The sequence below is a fragment of the Chelon labrosus genome (genome assembly GCF_963514085.1).
Source record: "Chelon labrosus genome assembly, chromosome: 8".
NCBI lineage: Eukaryota > Metazoa > Chordata > Actinopteri > Mugiliformes > Mugilidae > Chelon > Chelon labrosus.
The window spans coordinates 16118048-16138830 of record NC_140358.1 but is presented as its reverse complement, the minus strand read 5'-3'; the positions used below and the strand labels follow the sequence as shown (position 1 = coordinate 16138830).

The following is a 20783-nucleotide window of genomic DNA, read 5'->3' as shown; positions in this document are numbered from 1 at the left end:
CGGTAATCTTTTAATGAAAAGAGCAAAAGTAATTCCAATCAGTGTCAAAGAATCATGAAGTGAATACATCAAACATAACATTATAATATACATTCATAAAGAGGGTTAGGTACCTAATCTATTTTGCATTTCTTTTTTGTTAACTCTGGGAAAACAAATAAAAAAACTAAAACCGAACGGAAAAGAAGAAAGTAAAATAAACAATTGTCAGCTTTCTTAGCACCATTAACATGAGGCAGCTCAACAGTGGCACATTTTAGAAACCAAAACAAGAGAAATCAAAAGGAAAACTATGAACTCAGAGAAGTACATTCAATTTGACAATAGGCAGAAATGAGAGAAGGCAGACTAAATGGGCTCGCGGCCCATGTGAAGCTTCCCATCAGCAGCTTGTCTTGGTCCTAACCCTGATACACTGGAGAAAAGAAACAAAGGATCATGGCAGAGAGGAGAGAGAGAGAGAGAGAAAAAAAAGACACAGAAAGATTGATTATGATTCCTGCCATATGCAAGGAATCAATTACTATAACCTGTGCGTCAGAATTGCCATATCCAGTGTGACAAGGCCTGTTTTGAAATCAATCAATCAATTTGTCCGCACATCTCCGTGCAGTCTCATGTAATTACTGCGATGTCTAAAAATGATATTGTTGTTCCAAAGAGAAAGAAGGTATAGGCCTTGCATGAGTACATATTTGTAAAAGGTACCGTTTGATTGGCTCTGCATTTCTCCTGAAATTCCTTTAGAGTATAAAATCAAAAGATTTTATAATGATTAAAACATGATTGTGTGGTCCGTTTTTTCAGGTGGAATTGTAGATGTTTATTTCAGAGGTGTGAGGTAGTGAATGAGCCCAAAGTGATTAATAGAAATTGAAATACACTGGATGAGATAGTACCAAACATTATATAGGTATTTTTGTTTATTTATTTTCAAATTGCGCCCTTAGTTGGCCTTGAATGTCTGGTCACTGAATGTTCTGCCAGAATATTAACCATTCAAAACTGAAAAAAAAGACATATATATAAAAAAAGGTACCTTCAACAGAAAGAAGTTAAATGTAGACGATATGTGAAAATGAACCAAACACACACCAATGGTCCAAACTTACAAAGTATGGCAGTGTTAAGAAATAAATGACACGAGAATGTCAAGAAAGGTTACTGTTTAAATTACCAGTTCAGGTAAGATAGAAGTATGGAGCTGAACGCAAAGACATGCTTTCCTTCATTTACAAGATTACTGTTTCCATTTGTACTGAAAACCGCTTTCACATTCACATTAAACCTAACTGCAAAAATGTCCATTCACGACTGATGCGTGCATCAGAATCTCTGTGAGCCATAAACTGCCTTAAATTTCCAGTACAAACAGCTGTTCAGTGAGGCACAGCCCCGAATGACAAATAATTCCCTTGCTTACCCTCAGACATCTGCACTACCACTCTTCTTGGTCCAGAGAACGCTCGTTTGAACATCTCTCTTTTTTTGTTTTTTGTTTTTGTTTTTCATCTCCTTCCTCTACAGTAGCCTTCAGAGCAGATCTCCCCTTTGCCTCTCTTTTGTTGCTTCTCAGTGCCAGGCGATGTTGAGGTAAATTGAATTTGGCAAACAAAGTGGGGGAAACGAGGAGAATTCAGAGTCTTTCTGATTTGGTTTAGTGAGTGGTGGTGTACCACTGCCAGCTGTTGGTGCCTTTCATCAGAGAAGAGAGAAAAGTCTCAAATAAAGAATTCCTGTAGTTGCAAGTCTCTGTAAGGAGTCTCCAACCCAAGCAGCCAATATTCCAATGGATAGAAAAGAGGAACAGCCAATATTCACACATATATAAGAGGTCATTTACACAGCATTGTTACTTTTGGCACATTGATTTTAAGATTATAATTATCTTTTTTTTGCAAATATTGCAGGTCCCTGTACAACAACATTGACAAAAATACTCTGAGGGTGGAGCTTTTATGAATTTGCAAGGCGTAAAAATGTAAATTTAAAACAACCAGTTCCTCTAAACTCCAGAAGAAAAAGAAACGCTCGATAAAAGGAAATGGGGAGTCATTCCAACTTTGAGGGGTGAAAAAAAAAAAAAAAAAAACGTCTGATATGTCATCAATACAAAATAGTCCCATCTTGTGTTTTTAAGATGTCTTGGGCTTAAACAGGGCTCATTAACTGTAGGTTTCCCTCTTGAAATGAGCCAGGCAGTGTATGAAGGACAGCAACAACAGGACATCCATAGTCTGCATACAAAAACAGATGAGGAGGAGGGGTGCGTAGATGTCACTCAATGCATTTGTGTATATAGCTACATCTTTAGGGAAAAGGGAAATAAATATATAATTCAGGGGAGCTAGTTCTGCTGAGAAAATACAAAAACAAAGTTCCTCAAAAAGGCGACAGAACTGTTTTCAAGGCTTATTCTTTTTCTTTTTCAGACAAAAATAAAACAAAAAACGACTATAAGAAGAACAAACAAAGCAGAAACAACAAAAGCAAGAAAAATGCAGCCATGGTCGTTTCAAATCTCAATCAAGCTTGACACAATCACTCAATAGGTAGTTTGCAAAGTACAAGAAGTTTTTTTTTTTTCATGCAGATATTAATTTCCTCTTCAGGGGGATCAAAGGAAGTGGGAGTAGTCAGGGGGAAACGTAGTACTCATGCAGCTCTGGCATAGCGTCAGTGTAGGTATGTTTGGGAGGGAGGGCTGAGCAGGTAGTGGGGGAAAGTGAGAGGGGGGTAACAACAGCAGCTGATAACAAAATATTACCTCAGTTTCTCAAATGAGGTCATCAGTGCTATGTCCTTATTTGGGTCTCTCTCAGCTCGCTTCCCCTTCAGTGTCTCAATCCGAGGGAACTTTGCACTGGTCTTGTGGCGGTACAGCTTTTTGTGTGCAGGCCCGGGGTTAATAAAGTTGGGTTTATCAAACATGTTGCAGCCCAGAGCTAGTTGAGGGAATAAGGGGTGAGAGGGGTTGAATTTGGCCTGGTTCTTTCCTCCCTTCCCCCCGGCCTTTCTGCCTCTCCCGGCCCCCGTTAGCGCACCTCCCTTTTTCTTCAGGTCAGCCTCCGTTCCTGCCAAGATTTTGAGGGTCTTTAGGTTGAGGCTGTTGGCCTCGGGGGGCATGCAGGCCTCAGACATGGGATTCCACAGTGGTTCAATTGAGGCCATCATGAACCTCTGGACCTCGGCCATGCCAGAGACAATGTTGGACAGAATATTGGAGGGCTCCTCAAATTCTCTCTGGTCGTCCCCTACCAGGCTGTTACTCTCTGACCAGCCGGTGCCAGGCCAGTCCCCAGTGCTGCTACTGTCAGTCAGGCCCGTGCCACAGCCACCTGCCTGGCTCTTTGCTGCCTTACCCTCTAACATGGCCTTTATCTTTTTGGTGGAACGCGAGTTCTGTTTGGGGGCCTTAACCTTTTCTGACTTGGGAGCTCTGGGAGCCCGGACTTTCTTCGGGCTTTGTCCTGCAGCCGTCTGTTTGCAATTGCCTTTCCTCTTTGACTTAATGCTTTTGGCACCAGCCAACATCTCACCAGTCTGTTCATCAAATTCGTTAACACCCAGCTCCTTTTTATCTAGACCTAGGACATCCTGACTATTGAAGTTGTGCAGCGGAAACTGGCTGTCCTCTACTGGATATGCATTTGCTGTGTGCTCCTGTTGCTGTATAACGTCACAGTTCCACTTTACCTCCCTATTGCAGTCTATACTTATGTCATTCACATCCTGGAATTCTCCAACATTCCCTGCAATCTTCATCTCACGCCCCACCACCTGGGGGGACAGGTTAGGGGTCTCGGGAGGGGAAAGCTCTGACAGTGATGAGTGTCTAAACTTGTCAGGGGTGAAGTTGGAGATATCCAGCAGGTCTGAGGACTCCCTGAGTGGGGTAAGGGCATCCACACTCTGCTGAATCACCACTTTAGGACTGCAATGAGCTAAGAAGCTGTCTCGTCCCTCTTCCTCACCCTCTCGCTCACAAGACTTGAGGCTGAGGGAGCTGTAATTGCTGGAGGAGGCTGACAGAGAGCCTACTGAGTCATAGCTGATGAGCCTGCCATTGTCCGTGCACAGGGACCCTCTCTGGTATTGCACCTGGCCCTCCACACAGGCAGACTGACATACTTGCAGATCTGCCCCGGGCTGCAGCCCAGCCTCAGTCAGGTAGCTCTTCTCATAAAGCAACCTGTCAGCCTCAGGGCTCAGCTGGCTGTAGTTAGACACAGGCAGACTGTCATTCAGGGGCACAGCAGCTGGGAAGTTGTTGGGTAAGATGGGAGTCTCAGGGGTCTCAGGCCCAAAGCTCTGACTTGCACAGAGCTGTGGGTGCCACATCTGGGGAAAGCTAGGGCAGTTCTGGGGAGACTGCTGGAGTTCGGACTCAGAGGGAGGAGACAGGACGCAGCTCTGCGCGAGCTGCAGAGAAGAAAACTGTTTCTCCTCCAGGGATAGCCCCAGAGGATACTGCTGCCTAGAGGACTGCTGGGGGAAATAAGAGATGGCTGCTCCACTGGAGGAGTCTGTAGCATCTAACAGGGTCTGCAGGTAGCCCCCTGGGATGACAGGGACACCCGTCTCCACCCCCTCCGAGGAGGGTGCTTTGTCAGAAGAGCAGGTGGATGAAACAAAGGGAAATTTCTCCTCGGATGCGTGAGCGGTGGTGGTATTGTCAGAGAAATGGGGTTTGACTGTAGTTGAACTAATGCCTGCCTGTTCTAACCCAGCAGTAGGGTCCTCAATCTGTGCCGCAGTGACACAGGCATCCGTTTCATTTGTCACGCTCTTCCCATCCTCTCCTTCTGCCTCTTTCATTTTCTTGCTCCTCAGCCTGGCTTCGCTTTTGAATTTCCTTATCCTGACCGTTTTATTTCCTCCCAATCTCCTCCCCTCTCTCTCCTCCCTCTCCTGGGAGCGGCTCTTTGCCGTGACCGTGTGCGTGATGGAGTTTGTGTCTAATGTAACTGGGAGGCCTGGGGCTGCTATTATTCCTCCTACCGAGGGGGTGGACTCCTCTTTAGTGACACCTCCCTGGCCCTGATCAGAGAGAGGGGAGCCCTGTGCTGTTGCTGATTGCTCCACAGTGTGAATCCTCTGAACCTTAAGCCTGTTTGCAATCTTGTATTTCCTTTTGGGATGACTGGAATTAAAAGGACGATGATGGCGTCCGTTTAGATGAAAACCGCGGTGTTGTTTATCTCTGGCAGCCAGCTTAAGCTGTTCCTGTCTCTCTCTTTGCTTCTCCTGCCAGAAATCCTTCAGAGGAGCCAGTGTCTTGTATTTGCTTACTGTGTCAGCATTTAAGCTCACAGTAGCATCCACAGGGTCCAGCTTCCCCAGCTTCACCGACATGAGTCTCTCTCCTTTAAACCTGTTGATGATTATGTACTTGATGACCACGGGTGGCTCTTTGCGACAGGATTTCCGTCGCTTTTTGGGGCACCAGTCTACATCCTCCTCCTCTTTCTGACCAGAGGGAGCTTTCTCTTTTTTCTCCGCATTTTTCTCACTCTCAAGCGAGTCGACATCATACAGGTAATCGTCACTGTATCGAACCTTTCTCTTGGAGCGCAAGCCATAGTTGAGAGGGTTGGAGGGGCTGAGGAATCTCTTTGAGTGACCCTTTTTAAACTTGCCCTCCTGCAGGGTGTCTGAGGAGGAGCCAGTGCAGGAGCTGTCATCGCTGAATTCTCCTGACTCCTCTGTGGAATTGAAGTCCATTAGGTAGTTGACTTTGGGAGTGGACATGGGTGAGCCTTGGGAGCCGTCAAGTGGACTCCGACCACTGCAATCCCCAGCCTTTCCTTCTTGTGCTGTCTCCAGGATGAGCTCGTCCGTTTTGGGCTGTAGCTCCTCGGCACTCCTCCTCAGGACTGCTGCTCCTTCCTCTTTCTTGGCACAGTTGGCCAGGACGCTGGGGAAGAAGTTGAACTGTGTCTCCTCCTGGAGCACATTAGTTTTTTCCCTCATGTTGTCCTGGAAAGACTCATAACGAATCTTCAGCGAACAGACGTCACTGCTTAATGTTGAGTCGTCGTCTTCATCGTCAAATAAATTGTCAACATCTTCCTCAGAGAAAAGGTTGACTGACAGTTCATTCTTAGAACAAAGGTCCAGCAGTTCCATTTTACTCTCGCTGATGAAAGACTCAAAGTAACCCCAGTCCTGCCCGGCATTAGCCAGCAGAACCTCTTCTCCGCTGACTTTGTCCAGTAACAGTCCGTCATACAAGTTCTTAGCTGTTGCATCATCCTCCGGGTCATCACAGTCCTCTGTTGTTTTGTTTTCATCAACTCTCTTGCCCTCACTCGGGGCTTTCGGCAGAGGAAAGCTAAGTAGCTGGTCAGAGAGGAGCTGTTCTCCATAGTGACTCACTGCCTCCCCCGCATGGCTCAGGCACTGAATGCTGATATTGTTGATGTCCGAGAAGTCCTCTCGGCTCACATCCCCTATCCTTACACTTAGCCCAGTCTCTGCCTCAGGGGTAGCGTTAGGGTCATGGGGCGGGTTCTGAATGGGACTAGAATCAGTAGCATCGCGGGTTTCAATGAAGCAGCCAAGGCAGGTAGGGGTAGGCTGAAGAAGACACTCTTCTGTCAGGGCAGAAACAGTGCCAGGCTCCATCATTGTAGTGGATAGTGGCAGGGCTTCGGGCAGTGGAAGGGTGTTTTTCTGGGTGTTTCCTGTTGGATCCCAGGAGCTCACAGCTGGGGTGGGAAGTGACGTGGTAGTGTGGTGAAAAGGGGGCTCTACAGTTGGAGCTTCATCTGAGGTGGGGTCGGGGGCCACCGTCAGGCCCAGGGCGGCGTCGGTGCCAAGGGGCAGGGGAAGGGTTGGAGATGAGGGAGTGGTCCTCTGGTGTGCTGGGCAGGCCAGCTGTGAAGTCTCTGCAGCAGGAGGAGGTGAGGATGGAGGGAGAGCAGCATCGACGAGCCCGCACAGACTCAGATCCCCACTCGGCTCACATTCCCCTGTAGGAAAAAAAAGAAAGAAAAAACAAGACTTAAACTCTTTGAACTGTAAGTATGAGGTTAAATTACATTGTTTTTGTTCTGTGGTTACTCCACTGTGCTCAACGGCAATTAGTGTCAATTAACCCCCTTGAGCTCAAAATGTCATTTTGTGACGCCAGACTTAAACATTTATAATTCAGTTTTACAGCCAGATTCAATATGAGGTATTAGCAATGTCAAGACGGACCCATTAACGCTTTATGTTCAAGTGAAATTGACCAGACAACGGCAGAAGAAACACAAAGCCCTACCCAATTCTCAGGACACATTGAAAGTAGGGCAAATTAAAGGGGAACTACTGTTTTTTACAACCTGGACCTTGTTTCTGGCATAAAATATGGTCGTTTACTCACCCATATAACTTTTGTGTAATTTTTATTCTATTCCTTCGGGAGATAATTAGATCAGCGTATATCCATATAGTGGGAGTGACTGGGGCACCGAAACGCAGTCTCTAAATAACGCATCATCTGCCGCGAAACTCGTTCATTTCACCAATATTTTGTTATTGTACGCTAGTGCTATTCCCCGTTGAGTCTGGAGTTACCTGTTATCATCATCCAGGGTCTGTAGATTGAGCAAAGTACAGGTAAACAAGCAGACCATCGCGGGTGCGCGCGGTGCTCAGAGATGACATCATCCAGGTCAGAAGACATCATCCGGGGTCTGTAGGTCAGGATGATGATAACAGGTAACTCCGGACTCAACGGGCAATAGCACTAGCGTACGATAACAAAATATTGGTGAAATGAACGAGTTTCGCTGCAGGTAATTGCGTTATTTAGAGACTGCGTTTCGGTGCCCCAGTCACTCCCACTACATGGATATATGCGGAGTTAATTTTCTCCTGAAGGAATACAAATTACACAAAAGCTATATGGGTGAGTAAACGGTCGTATTTTATGCCAGAAATAAGGTCCAGGTTGTAAAAAACAGTAGTTCCCCTTTGAGTCACCTGCTTTATGCTAAGCAACAATGGTGGCATAGGTGGAAGAGATAAAAAGCTGCTAGAAATACAATAGGTTCATTTAACAGAACAAAATGAGCATCTGCTTTATATGCAGCAATGCTTCTTGTAAGTATTTTATGAGCTAAAAGCTACTAAATGGTTTAAATGTTGTGTTAAATATACCCTTTTTTTTTGATTGAGAGATGATATGAGAAACTGCACTCTGAATAGCTCAGAAATCACCTAGTTCATGGAAATAATATACAACAACAGCATTATGGTGTTATATATATTTCTTTCCAAACCCAAGAGCGCTGCATGAGATCAAATGAAGGCACTCGTCTTCCTTTACCTCCCCCTCCTTTTAGCATCTCTGTGCAGACGCAAATCCAACTTAGCTTTTAAGCGACGAGAAATGATAAAATGACATAGATTGGCAGCAACAATAGCAGTAATGACTAAACGGAAAGTAGGTTTTGGTGATTTTCTACAGGTCAGTTGTGACAATGTCTTAATCAGTTGAAGACATCCATCTGATGAGTAACAATCAAAACTCACAGAAGCGGGCTTGTAGCAGCAGGCAGATAGCTTTGTTTGCTCTGCATAATTAGATGACAGCAGCAGAGGCAGGTACGTACACATGGGACACGACAGGCCCATATGCTGGAGACTGTATAACCAATATCATCTACACCTGCCTCCCGCTACAATTCCAAGCTGCTGCCTCGCACGTAGTCTTAAAAAAGACGCCAGAAAAAAAAAAAAAAAAAAAACTGAAAAACATAGCACGGCAATTAATGTGCTCACGGAGGTTAACTAGCAACAACCCCCATTTCAGAATTGATGCACCTAATCATTATTGAGGTAGTGACAAATGCTTGAGGGATAGATTGCTTAGCTAACAGTTTTCAGAATGGCTGTATTGGTGGTGAGTAAATCTTTGAATGTGGATATGATTTGAGACTGATTTAATGAGGTAATGAAATTTCTGAGAGCCGGTCTCTCGGGGTCCGGGGCCTGCAGATACACAGGAGTAACCAGAACGCCTACTAAAAGCATACGACTGCGCTACTGTCATCCTTAATGAAGAAAAGCTCAGGAGAAATATGCATCTCCTCTCTTCCTCTCGGAGTCAGAAAACTGTTACAGCAGCAAGTTGTCAGATGCCCCAGAAGCTGCACAGCGAGGCGTTCGCCATCAGTTCCTTTCAATCTGTGAGCCAAAATGACCTCAGAGCAAAAGCCTGTGACTGACACATGTTCTCCACGGAGGGTCACGACAGATATCCTTTCCTACATTTAGTATTCAATTTCAGCCACGTTCTATGGTCCTTGTCGTAACGAGAAGGGGACAAAGAAAGAAAGATCTTTTCAAAGATGGCCACAGTCCATTTGGATTTATTTGGGAAGTACATGGGCAGAATGGGCAAGAAATAAAACATGAATAAAATAATTAATTATATCTTTTATAGCCCCCTGCAAAGAAGAGAAGCCATGAGAAACAAGGAGGATACAAAAAAAGGGAATTAACTTCCTTTATCCCCGTGTGCTCACAGTGAAACCTAAGCTGCCACCTAATATTGCCAAAAGATTGCTCGAAAATGCTGCGAAACATTAAACTCACATTGAGAAATGTGTTTCCTCAGGGTTTATAATGGATTAACAATCTATCCTATCCAATGCGTGTGTTTTCTATTTTCTGTATATGTGTGTGTGCGTAGATTCGTGTGTGTAAACATGTGCGTGTGCGTGCGCGCGTGCATGCGTGTGTATGAGAGAGAGAGTGATAGAGTGTGAGTATTGGCTTGGGGGTATAGTGTTATCGAGAGGCCATCTGTCTCCAGCTGGACCATTAGCTCTTCAGCTGTTCAGAATGTGCCACAGATCAGTCAGTCAGACAGGTACACAAGCACACAAACACACGCGCGCGAGCACACACACGCGGGCCGTAGTGCGATGACTGTAGCTGACAAATCGAGTTTGACATTGGAGGTCAAAGAGGGATCAGCGGCCTCATATTCACTGATACGGCACAGCATAATGTTCCTATACTGCGTCTGAGCTGGCAAATGTAAACAAGATAAACATCCAAAATACTCAGTGCTGCCAGAATTCGATATCTATCTACTGAAAGAATAATTCATATGCTGACTTTATAGACTCGGAGATCATCCTGACACAGTTGTAGTTTTGTAACGGTGTTAGGGGGGAGAAGCTCCTCGAATAGAACAGAAGTGAGGCTGGATGTGACACAGCTCATGCAATCTGGCATGGACATTCACCACTGAGCATATGGAAGGACCCCGGCTGCTGGCAGGTGGCGGTGATCTTCTGATCCCCGGCCCTGCCAAGCCCAGCCATGCTAGACAGCCCGACCACCGCCAAACCAGACCAGACCAGACCAGACCAGTTAGCCGCATCTCTCTTTCAAGCCGCAGCGTTCAGGGCTTCATCCACCTGAGGTAAGCCCGAGCTGCACGGTGCCAGGCAGCTCTGCACGGATACAAGCCCATGCCGAGGGACATGCTCACGGACATGAGGAAAGAGACGAGTTGGCGCCCGTGGCCCTGTCCATTAGTGTGTTAGGGGCCACACATGTACGTACACATGCATTTAGTCTCTTGCAGTCCACTTGCACTGCTACATAAACAGAAAAATATAATGTTTCTGTATGGACGCCACCAGTCCGTGATATTAAGATGAATTCAATTCATTCATCCGTTTCATGAGGCCAAAGGAATAAAATAGCTCAATATGAAGTACAATGCAAAGAAAAACAGCTGACACTGCCTTTTCCTCCTTTTAATGGCTTTTTGAAATCATTTATTCCCACCCCCACCCCCCTCTCTATCCGTTCCCCTTTCTGCTCACTATCTCCTTCCCAACTTCCCGCTCCTTATCCTGGTTGCACGGAGGCTTTTACATTATTGCCGAGCAAGCCGTCTGCAGCTCAGCCACCCGGGGCGTTCACTCATCCAGCTGGTAGGGCAGCCACAGAAGCCGCTCGCTCCATCTTCACTATATGGCATTTTGTGAATGGTGGTGGGGAGGATCAATCCAGCCAGTACAGGATGTTCATAATAAGTGGTGAGTAACTGCAGCGTGATTCATGGCCATCCTCCTGCTCAATGGAGCTGCTTTCACCCTTTCCTCTATTTTTTAATGCTCTCATTCTCCTACTTTCAGTCTCTCTCTCTCTCTTTTTTCCTGTCTTTCACTCTCCCTCTCGGTGCCTCTCAAGGAGCAGGCGAGTGCTGGGGATAATCTGTGTGATTCTCACAGTAGGGACCGGTCAGTCCCCACTGAGCCTGACCAGAGCTGAAACACTAAGATAAACCTCATCTAAGGATCAGCGGTGCTTGGTAGAGGTAAACTATAGGGGGCAGTAGGCAGTGGCTGAATGAGTCCTGGAAAATGCACAACATCAGTGTGGCTCATAATAAATGGAACAGACTGTACTGCAGGCACACCTGGATTCATTTGAATTGCGTTTCCCAGCAAAAGCTTACATCACGGACACATAATGCATTTTTTATGTGCAAGTACCGCCTAAAATGAAAAGTGAATAATAAACAAACAAGTCTGAAAAAAGCTGTATTTTAAGCACACGCCTGTTTTGTCTATTTTGGAGAATTGCTGGTTCTGTCACAGTTGGCCCTTTTTACGAGAAAAGGTGGATGTCATATTTCTGGAGGCATCGGCAGAGAGGATTAACAATGGCTTGAAAAGCTTCATTTAATGTTTCTTCTCCACTTTTCATTTAAAAAAAAAAAGACAGGGTGTGTTTCACGCTCCCCACATCTTGTCGGAGAGCTTAAAACCGAGGGTGAAAAGCTAATTCACAAAAAACATGTGGCAATGCTAATTGTCTCCTCAAAGTCTTCGGGCTGTTCTGAGAGACACTGTTGACGTCAGGCTTTCATTTATCCCAACAAATGATCGAATATTCGCGAGGGGGGGGGGAATTTAAATCTTTTAGGTCAACAAACCAAGCTTCTCTAAATGATACATTTCAAAGCACAGAAAAGCAAAATGCACATTGTGTGAACTCTTCATCTGAAAAAGAAGTCATGCTCGTGAGGTGTAGTTAATACCTGTGTTCTCCACTACATTTGCATGCTCTGGTTCTGAAGTCTTCACGATCAATGTGAGACCGCTGTCTGTTAACACATCCATCAATACGGCTCAGTGCTGCACCACCTACGCATCATTTTGACTGTCCCACCTGTTAAAAGACAAAGACAGAGAGAAATAGAAAGAGACATGAGTACGGAGGGGATCGTTAAAGGGTGACTGCCATGTGTCTAATGCAGAGCAACATTTACGGCGGGGCATTAGATTTCATTATAACAAAGACTGACACTAAACACAGATGAGCGCAAAGTTGAGGTAATTGAAGAAAAAACCTCCAAACGTTATAGAGACATCAAAGGGGCCCTTGGGGGCACCAAACAATCACTCATTTCTTCTCGGCATCACAGATTCGTGTCTAAGATTAATTTAAACTTTGCCAACCAAGAAAGTACACAAAGAATCACAGCTGAGATCACTATGGCAACTGTATGCCATACTATCCTATTTTAAGCTTCATTTAACATTTATAGCAGTGTTGTTAACCTATGCGAACCTTACATAGGCGGCTCTGAACATATTTGTTTATTGTAATTAGCTGCCTCTCTCTCTCTGTCTCTCTCTCCTGCGCGCCGCAGCAGCAGAAAAACCAACCTGGCTCAAAGAGGAGAGATTAAAGAGATGTGACTGAGGCGGTGACAGCAAACCGCGAGCACCAACAATACTTTTCATTGTAGCAAGTGGTGGTGAAAGTGGGGGCGGCGGATGATTGAGCGCATGAGTGCGTGCACCGATGCAAAACAAAATGTTAAAGGTAGAGAGAGAGAGGTTGAAGTTTGTCAGCCTCTTGAAAAGAAAAAGCATATTAATCTATTGCGATTGTGAAAGAACAATGGCGGTATGAGAGACTCTGGGCCAGTAAATGATGAGCATTTGATGTTGGGGTCTCCTGCCTGTTTATATTGTTTTGTCTTTCCCTGCTCCTGCAGTCCTTCTCTGGAGGAGTGCTGCTGCAGGATGACAAACGAGCTGAGGGAGGGGATCTAATAACATGATCTCCTTGTGGTGTGAAAACGGCGGCTGGGAGATTAAGACAGACGGCGGACAATAAGACAAAGGTAGTGTGCGGCTCCCTCCAACCAACTGCCACCTCTTTCATCCTGTTTCCTCTAAATGTCATTAGCTGTTCACTGACCTGAGCAGGAGAGCTACCTAAAGGGAACCCCTGCCTCAGCTTACAGTTGCATACACACCAGCTCAGTGGGTAATTACCTCATGAGCCATCACATCTACTCATGTGTGCAGCAGGTACAGGGACCCTGTAGGTAGGCCCAGCCAGAACCTGTTCTTCTCTTCAAAGAGAAGCCCTATTACACCCGAAGCTCAGGCTTAAGTGCACATTTATGGAGCTATGAAATGGCTTTGAGGTCATCAATTTGACTCGTGGAGAAACTGAAATTCTGCGTCTGGCAATAAACACATCCCCTTCCACCTCTCTCGCACTGGTTGACTCACACACGCTAATCTGGCCTCATCTGCCTTATCAATACAACAATTCTGAGTAGAATCCTGAAGTCACAGCAGCACCCTCTTACTAAAAATAGTCTGCGTCCTTTGAGCAGTGTATCTGAGCGTGACTGTGACACAACACACAGCTGGGATGCTGGTCAGGCTGCAGAGGTGCTGCTAGAGTTCAGCGCTGAAAGCTGCTTGTGGGTGTGTAGCACGGCCTGTGTGCTGCGTGTGTTTATGCTCAACTGCATGTATGTTAGATAAAGCCTCAAGGCTGAGGATCCACACCATCAACATCCACTGGCAAGAAGATGCACACACAACCACACGGAGGGAGAGGGAGAGAAAGGCAGAGAAATGAAAGCCGGGGCATTTAAAAACACTTCCAACACCCTTCCTGCCAGCCGGCTCCAGTGCCTCAAATGTGTTTATTTTCCACATTATTCATGATTCTCCTGTACGCTCCCCCCTCTCTCCCTCCCCTCACCGTCTCCACCACTCTGTCAAGACCTGACGAGAGGCCATTTCAATAATGAAGATGGACTAACTGCAATAGAGAGTGCACATAAATTGGAGCTACAGCCAACAAGCATGTCCAATTTGCCAAGCGGTTAAGTCTGATGTCTGGGTGCAGCTTTAAGAGAGCGCCGCGGCTGCCGTCAACAGGTTTGCGCCGACCTGATTCATCCATCCACATCATTAATACTTCACAGAGGGCACCACCATTTAACTCTGCTGCGGGAAACCGCTCTTTAAACACCACACATTAGGGCACGTAATCACTGTGCACTCATTTCTGGAGCATTCAGCAGGTGTAGGAAAATGGCTAGTACTTCTGACCCTTCTATTGTTCTTGCTCGTGGGCTGGGGTCCTTCGCGCGACGAGAAACAAAAATAGAGACAAAGAGCAGAGAGTGGAAAAAGCCAGAATGATTAGGATTTGATTTATCCCTTTAAACCCTCCTCCACACACCATGTGCTAATGTGCAAGCTGGATAACAAGATAAGAACATGTTTACTTGCGCTATATGGAACTTATCAGCACCACAATCTAATTCCTGCAAGCCTCTTCTCTGGTCCCCGTTTGACTGCATTTCTCCTCGATTCAATTGCATTTCTCTCCAATGAAGCGGCAACAAGAGGGATAGCTGGAGTGGGATCGTGTATAATTGCCAAAAAAAAAAAAAAAAAAAAGAAAGTCCATGGCAAAATCCCACAGCAGCAGTATATGTAGGTACAAAGGGCCCATTGTGCCAACAGAGGCAGAGAGTCAGGGGCCAAGGAATAGATCCCCAACAGAGGAGCTCTCAAAGAGGGCATAGCGCCACAGGGAACACTGATCCAAACAGACAGCGCTGAAATGGCGACTCCTCTTTTCAGCACAGGTATACTGTTTCAGAGCAGGTTCAGCGGATGGCTGCAGACAGGCTGAGTAACCTGCCTCACACGCAACTCACAGAAATACTCGTGAGCTTGCAGCAATACGTGGTAGGAGTGCAGAGTAGCACGGATCCAGTACAGACACGGGAGCACAATAATACATGCAGCAAATTTTAAAAATAACACATGCCCGCTGCTTTCACAGACACACGTTAGCTCTTATGACTTTCATCTTAAAGGCCGGCATTTCTGAATCTAGCAGGAAAACATCCCCAAAGATGGGGGATCTGCTTTAAATAGACCTGAGTACGATTTTATATGCCCGGGTTTGACCTCTGAATCTAACCTGCGCTATTACCATAAAGAAGAAAAGGTCCCTCTCACTCCTTCTGTGTCTTTATCACAAACATGAGCAGCAGGCCTCCTCACAGTTGTCATGTCAAAGCTCTCCCGCTCTGAGGGGCCCTGACATAGCGGGCTAACCTCAAAGATGAAGCACTGCCGGTGGACAACAGATCAAACACTTTGCATCACCTCACGTCGCTCTGTGTCTCGTCACGATAAATGTTCCACCTGAACACGGTGCTAAGACTGAAGTTGAGCGCTTTCTGACACTCGACGCGTGCGCGTGTGTGTCTGCGGGACCGGAAACAACACGTTAGTTGTCAGCGTGTGTAATTAGAAATGATATTCATTTTCTTTTCTTTTACCGTATCAGCACAATGCAGATTAGACGAAGGCAAACATCAGAAGCCGTCTTCACACACAAGAGCTTAAACATTTATTTTAATAATGCCACTTGGCCTCTTGGGATTTGTGCAACAAGCTGCACTGCAAGACTGTTCATGTTGCCACCTTAAAACGCATGATTAAGAAAAGTGCTAGTTTGCACATGGAGAAACAGCACTCACTAGGTAACAAGTTAGTGTTCACTTCATAAGTCTACTTTTGACTTTGTTTAAATATGTGTCCTATTAGGTGCTAAATGCTCCACTGTGTTCACCAGTCTGGAGCTAACTCTGTCTGCTTTTTGATACTTAAAGAACAAAATGTGCTACTGGACATTAAGGATCTTCTGTCCGGTATCCGGGCAGATCGCGGCATATTTAAAGCATTCGAATCTGATCGTATGGAACATGTAGCCGTGTCTGACATTTTGTACTAGTTGAAACGTTAAATAATGAACATGTCTGCTGTCCAAAAGTTCTCAGAAGGAACTCAGAAACTGATTTCGGTATAACACAATTAAACACTGCTATTTATAAAGATATTTAAAGTTTTTTTTAGCTAGTTATTTAGTTCATTAAAACTATCTGGCTCCGTGTTTTTTTTTGTTTGTTTTTTTAGTGATAAGAGCCAATATATTTTTACTTACTTAACTGTTCTTTAATTTGCACAAAGAAGGAGGCTTTAGTATTGTAAAATAAAATGAAAACCTTTAAGGAATAGCTCAGGGGCAGGTACTTGTTTTCCTAATGCGTTGCAGAGCTATTAAGCATAGTGCACACGGGATCTAGAAGAATACAATAAGATTAAAAAAAATGCCTTTATGAATTACAAGGGGAGGAAATTTTGTACAATTATACAATATATTTTTATAGTTTCAAGAGTATTTCTGCGAAAAAAACACTTGACCAGGACATCCTTGCTGTACATACAAAAAAAAATAATTATCGGATCTTTATATAATTCATTGACTTCCACATATGTTCAACTCCATTAACACCTGGCTGAACGGGTAGCTTGTTGCGCCATGGCCGTAGGAGATCCACCATATGTTTCCTGAATGTTGTTGTTTCAGCCATCCCTCCACACAAAGCTCCCACTAGCTAAGTCTGTCATGAAGATTGCTTGTCAGCTAAGATCTGTGCCGCAGCCGAGGACAAATCTCAATGATTTTTGTCTCTGACATGAAGAGAGAGGAGGAAAAGAGAAAAAAAATAAAAATCATTCCTTATCTGTATATCTTAATTCAACGGTGTCTCCAACATGCGCCTCTGCCACTGTGCCGCTGTCCCTGTCAGCTCTTTGCCGCCGCATTTGATCCAACATCCTCACCTAAAATCCCTGACATGGCCGCGGTGACGGCAGAGATATGGCATCCGCTGGAGATAGTCATCGTCAATCACAGGCTGCTGAAGAGCCCAGGAAACATTTGATAGGTAAAGATTCACTATGAATCAGGATTATAGAGCTGGATCTTTATCGGCACAGCACAACCTGCAGAGACAGGTCTGGACAATTGCAACCACTGTTACCTTCAAGGCTTCGGCCTTTCCCCGAAAAAAAAAAAACAAAAAACAGTGCAAACCTCTGAATGTGTGTGAGCATTCAAGGCAAGTTTTTGTGTTGCTGTCATACACTAATGTCTAACTGGTGCCATTTAGTTTTTAAGGTATACCTGTGTTTAGCTCAGGCAAAGGATCCGCAGGTGTCCAAATTTGCATTTAAAAACATTTAAGGACACTTTGCTTAATCATAAAGCTCCTGCAGATGCCTGTAAATCCTTCTTGTGTCTTCAGTACACAAAGTCAGATCCAATCTGAGGTTAGATACACCAGTAAAATATCATTTAATGCAGTATAATATTGCAGGGAAAAGTATATGTGCAGCATTATTTTTTTTCTTGACGATGTTACTGGATAGATAGCGTAGTCAGGTGTTCATTAAATTCTATCGACAAAACACGGCAACAACTTAATGTTCTACTGTTGCTAGAATTGCATTTCAATGCACGCTGATACTTTGTCTTCACAAATGCAGTAATAATGTCTTACAGTAGCTCATTAAATGACAATGTATTTTCCAATCGTATGTCACGTTTGTCCCTGTTGTTGCGTCATGAATCAGCTGTATGTGTGTCAGCTATTTGATATTTAAGCGGTCAACGTGTAATTTCCTTTGTTTTGCCATTTAAAAAAAAATAAAAAATAGATATGGTTTGCGTCTCACATAAGAAAACATACGAGTTCTTTTTAAAACGACAGAGTATCTCTATAATGAATCAAAGCCGGGTTTGCTGCAGGTTAAAGAAGGTATTCTACAGAGCAAGGCACTGTCATATTTCGTGCGAACAATTATGAAGACATTGCAGATGAGTGCATGGTTAGATTTGTTACTCTCAGTGTTAGCTTTACCTAGAAACAGATGTGATATTTAAATGACGATAAAACATTTAAATTAGGTTTCTTACGCAGTGCAAAAACACGCACCATATGAAACTACAAGCCGTGTAACTTTTAAATTGTTGTATGTTCTCTGATAACGCTTTCTCTGTTTATCTTTTGCACAACCTGAGCTCTTCAACAGCGGGGAGAAGAGGACATTAAGAGATAAGGAAGAGAGAGGGAAAAAAAAAAAGCGGAGGGAAGGTCAAGAGTGAGGAGAGAGACGGCGGATTACGATACATCACTGCGCGCCTCTAGAGACTGTGTGTTTACAATGCTGCTTCATTCATACGTGCACGGACGATGATCAGTCAAAACAATGCTACCGCTTGAAGCAAAAACAAAAAAATAATTAAAAAAAAAAATGGGATGGGGCCCTGCCGGTGAATGGCAGAGAGAAGAATGGCAATAAGGCAGGCAGTAGGCGAGGTGTTAAAAGTTGATTAGGTTGTTAAAGGTCATGTAGTCAGGCCTCATCAGCTGTCCCGATGGAGCGCAAGAAGCAGCTCAGGGCCTCGGCACGGCCGCTAATGAGGCAGAAGCAATGGCATCCTCGCTAACATATGGATATATCCTTCTCCCATGTACAGCAGTCTTCTTATGGTACATGAGAGTAGATGGCAGCTAGCACTTAACGCGACGACATTAACAAAAAGAAAAACCATAATCTCGACTAGCCTGAGGATGTTATAACAAGCCCAGCACATGGCACAGAGGAAAACTGTGTTAGGCATGTAATGTGAAATTATTTGATCACAGGAACTGAAAATGTACCGCGTGTTTATGCTGCTTTTGCACACAAAGCACGCGCACAACATAAACGTTCACTTCACAGACTCACGTGCACGTCTGAGCAAATCCGCGTTTGGTCCGCCCACCGCTCCGAAGGGGTCAGTCTTATGAAACGGTTGCGTATTTAATGAAGCACTGCGTACAAGCAGCTCTACGCACACACACACGCGTGTACACATTCCCATACACAGTGCTCCCACTCAGTCCAGTTAAAAAGATGCTGATGTATGAGTAACTGCTGATAAATTCAGAAGATGCATCCGCCCTCCAGAAACCCAGAGCCAAAACCAACAATCATGACCAACCCCTTCGAACTCCTGACTGATGACACACGGAGTCACGCATTCACGCACATGCATCAAATGATCTTCACTGCGGCAGCTTAAAAAAAAAAAAAAAAAAAGGTCAGGCACCAGAGATGCAATTATCATATTTCCAACAGGTGCATTTATTACCGCTACACTTCATTGGCTTTGCTGAATCTAAATCAGGCTGGGGGTGCTGGGGGCCATTACGCCACGATGATCAGTGCTAACGCAGATGACATAATGTCCTGAAGGTTTACATGCCTGCAAAGGCACTCTGTCAATGCCTGTTTCTGCCACAACAACTCCTGTCAGACACATTATGGGCTGAGGTGATCAATATTTTTTATTACCACCACTTTGTTCCACCTCTCTCAGCTCTAGAAAAATAGGCACGTTTCAGGATCGCTAGCTTTCCTTTCTTTTCCACGAGCGAGCATGCGTATGTCTGTGTGAGTGTGTTGCGAATGAGCAGGGGCAGCTTTTGTCTGTGGTGATGCGTCTGACAGGAGTGCACGCGCCGATGCGTGCTGCTCCGTGTCCGAGCGTCTGTTCACGAAAGGATTTAAAGTTAGAGTCCTTCGTAATGAGAAGCCCTTAAAGGTGAGGCTGGATCACAGGGAAAGGGCATGAGAAGAAGTGATGATGGTCGCTATGGTGCTGGCCTCCATGGTAGGCAATCACAGGTAGGGGGGGGAAAAAGAAACAAAACAAAGAAAAAAACAGCACTTGTAGCAACACAAAGCTATACTGTACCCATTTTAATTCAGCCTGTGCAAGAGGAGGCCTGCCTACAGCGGAGATGGGAGGGAAAAAAAGCAAAATCACACTCAATATCAGTGTTGGCTACAACTGCCAAGAATGGCTAATCAATAGAGCAGTGCACCTATGGGAGACATGTTCCATTAAGTCTGTGGGTCAATGTGTTTGCCGGCTGATAGCACTGTTTTATTTTCCCCGACGCTTGTCCCCATCCCCATACTCCTCATGCTTGATTAGCTGCCCTGCTTGGTTCCATTGATGTGTATCAGTGATCACCCCCGGAGTCCGATCAGTCAGTGACTCTCCGATGGCAGAGGGTGAACATGGAAGACCTCTGACCTCTGCCCTCTGACCCGGCATGACCCTTAGGTAATTAGGTGCGTGTGTTTACCAAACATCTGCTCCACTTGCTTCATTGCTCTACTGTCTGAAATATAGAATCGCAGACACAAATACTATTAGTGAGTTATGATGCAGAAGTACATTAAGCGAAATAGCTAACAGACGAAAAACTATTATCCAGTACGTTATGGGCTTGAAATGTGGGTTTAATTTTTTACATAAGTGGCCATTTGTCCTTTCGTTGATATTTCCTTTATTGTCAGCAGCAAGATCTTTTGTCAGCGTGCACATGTCATCGCTTCACGGGCTGACAAACACGCAACACAAGAGCTAGTAATTAATGAAATGACCTCTGAATGCAGCACCTTCAGCAGCCCCCCTCTCATCACAGCCGCACACGCGTGCACACACATACTAGAATAGAATGGCTGTCTGTAGCTGCTGGAACCTGCCAATTATTCTGTACTTTACTGGACCCTCGCTGCATC

At 45.0% G+C, this 20783-nt stretch overlaps 1 protein-coding gene across 1 annotated transcript; it reads right to left on the bottom strand.

Annotated features, from left to right (window-relative positions):
- Positions 1 to 348: 348 nt before the first annotated feature.
- On the bottom strand, positions 349 to 12140 carry nexmifb (neurite extension and migration factor b; the record flags this gene model as incomplete). Its single annotated transcript, XM_084550592.1, has 3 exons — positions 349 to 415; positions 2768 to 6974; positions 12059 to 12140. The coding sequence occupies 3 exons, from the start codon at positions 12138 to 12140 to the stop codon at positions 349 to 351; spliced, it is 4356 nt and encodes a 1451-aa protein (XP_084406718.1).
- Between the last annotated feature and the right edge of the window lie 8643 nt (positions 12141 to 20783).